The sequence below is a fragment of the Rhinopithecus bieti genome, unplaced genomic scaffold, assembly GCF_001698545.2.
Source record: "Rhinopithecus bieti isolate Rb0 unplaced genomic scaffold, ASM169854v2 scaffold_1034, whole genome shotgun sequence".
Taxonomy (NCBI): domain Eukaryota; kingdom Metazoa; phylum Chordata; class Mammalia; order Primates; family Cercopithecidae; genus Rhinopithecus; species Rhinopithecus bieti.
The window spans coordinates 1-2,583 of NW_016803209.1; the positions used below are offsets into that span (position 1 = coordinate 1).

General features: G+C 41.7%; 1 protein-coding gene across 1 annotated transcript; it reads right to left on the minus strand.

Annotated features, from left to right (window-relative positions):
- Positions 1–6: 6 nt before the first annotated feature.
- On the minus strand, positions 7–1,497 carry LOC108527647 (patatin-like phospholipase domain-containing protein 4; the record flags this gene model as incomplete). The annotated part of the gene is made up of 2 exons (XM_017869048.1): positions 7–87; positions 1,345–1,497. Coding segments are annotated over 2 exons (234 nt in total), but the record flags the coding sequence as incomplete, so codon positions are not given.
- Positions 1,498–2,583: the final 1,086 nt, after the last annotated feature.

Consider the following 2,583-nt stretch of genomic DNA (forward strand, 5'->3'; position numbering starts at 1 on the left):
TCAAAACCACATTGATACAGAGATTCCATTTTCCTCTTGCTTGGGGAAAAGGGCTTGGTTGAGTCTCACCAGGTTTGCCAGGGACAACTAGAATAAAAGACTGAAATTTAAGCTGTAGGATATTGCAGTACAGGAAAATATACACTATTTTTATAATCTAGGTTTTCTTATCACAGATACAATTAGCAGTAACAAAAAAATCAGTAGGAAAAATTTACACTTCAGAAGTTACCTCCACTGATACAGTAAAGGAGGGTTTCTCAGCCTTGGTACTGCTGACATTTGGGGCCGCGACGTCTTAATTGTGTGATGGTCATGTGCACTGCAGGATGTTTAACACCATTCCTGGCCTCTACCTACCAGATGCCAGGGGCACAACTGGGACATGATAACCAAAAATGTCTGGGTACGATATCATCCCACGTGGAAAACTATTAGACTAGATTAAGGCAATCAGTATTTTTATGTCAATTATTCATTTGGGTCCCTAAGTTTTCTCGACTATTTTATATATTTCATTACTTCCATCTTTCTAAGCAAATAAATGATTTTATTTAAAATTGCTCTGGGCCAGGCGTGGTGGCTGAGGCCTGTAATCCCAGCACTTTGAGAGGCCAAGGCAGGCGGATCACTTGAGCCCAGGAGTTTGGGACCAGCCTAGGCAACACAGTGAGACTTTGTCTCTGCAAATAATTTTTTAAAAAGGTAGTCAGGTGTGGTGGCACGTGCCTGCAGTCCCAGGTACTTGGGAGGCTGAGGCGGCAAGATTACCTGGGCCTGCAGTGAGACATGATCTTGCCACTGTACTCCAGCCTAGGGGAAAGAGCAACATCCTGTCTCAAAGAAGAAAAAAATTGCTCTGATATCCTACCAAGTTTATTGATGTGAAAAAGAGTTAATAAGCAGCAAAAACGGGCGGGCATGGTGCATGTCTGTAATCCTTTGGGAGGCCAAGATGGAAGAATCACTTGAGCCAGGGAGTTTGAGATCAGCCTGGGCAACCTAGTGAAACCCTGTCTCTACAAAAGATAAAAAAAATTAGCCCTGCGAGATGGTGCACATCTATAGTCCCAGCTACATGGGAGGCTAAGGTAGGAGGGGTGCTAAAATAAAATAAAATAAATAAAATAAAAGCAGCAAAAGGACTTAATGCTGACAGTCCATAAGAACCCAAGTTCCTATGCCTGATACATGTTGTAAAGTATTAAACAATACACTAAAGAGAAGATGCAACCCCTACCTACAATTATCAATGAGCTTCCAGTGCTTGGGAAACACGTTGAAATCTGTGGAAATTTTTAGTAGATCAGGACTCTTCATATATCACTGAACATAATTACTCACCATGATATCCTGCTTGGCGATATTAACATACAGATCCAGCTGCCCTTTGTCCTGCGGGGAGATGTCCAGTCGTCCACTGAAGGGGGAGATGGTCACAGTCCGGCCGACAGGCAGGATGGGAAGAGCGTTGGTGAGGCCTCCGTCCACCCACTTCTGTGGAAAGAAACATCTCACATCAGCACATGTCAACAACACATCCCGCACCAAGAAAAGCAGATTCTAATAATATGTGTGCTTTGGATATGCTTTTAAATTGCTATTTTTGAGGACTAATCCCATTGGGGATCTGTTTTGGAGGTAAAACAAATCTTGGTACACATATCACTTACCAATATAAGAACAACTCTGGACAGAATTTAACTAGATTATTGTCTGTAAGACTTGAATTCTTACTGATTAGAGTGCATGCCTAAGAAGCCATGTGTAATTAGACTGGGGCTCATTATTCAATCAAACTAAAAAGTCAAATTTACTGTGGATGCTGAACAAAACATCCACCACCAGAGGAGGTTCCATTTTTATTATAAGAATTGGAAACTGGCATTTTCTGTGGCAAACCTAAAAAGTAAATACAGCAACTAGAAATGCTTCTAATTCCAAAGTGGTTCCTGTGCTCTTGAAGCAAGGGGCATGTCCTGAAGTCATAAGGAATGGGAGTGCTGCATCAAAGCACACATGCCTCAGTAGGCACTCAGTGCTCTCAAGCCCACCTCAAAGGGGAGTGAGTGATGGAGAAGGCGGAGGACAGAAGCCTTCCAAGGAAGAAAATGAAACAGTCTTGGGGCAATGAGGACGGACAATGAGGTGCTCAAGGTGTGTGCAGCCTCAGCCCCTAGCTCTACAGAAGTGCACGATGAGGAATGGTGACAGAAGAATCACACAGACAATATTCCTTCTGCTGTCTATTCCAAGGCCAAACAGTCTCAATGCAGCCATGATCTGATGTATTCACATGGTCAGCCATAGCAATCAATAAACACAACACACATGGAAATAACGTCCAAATTGTCTAAGTTTATCTGTTATTAAAATAGCCTTCAGATAATATACAAAAAAACAAAAGTCTGGTAACACTTGAAAGTCCTGTATGCAGGAATCTTCAGTGAAGTTTGTAAACTGAGTTTTGCTTGAATATGTAAAATGAAATGCAGATAAAACAAATCTTTGCTATTCAACATAAAGATGGCAAGAGGAGGGAGAAAACAGGCCAAAATAAAATGTTCTCAACTCACTTAAAAC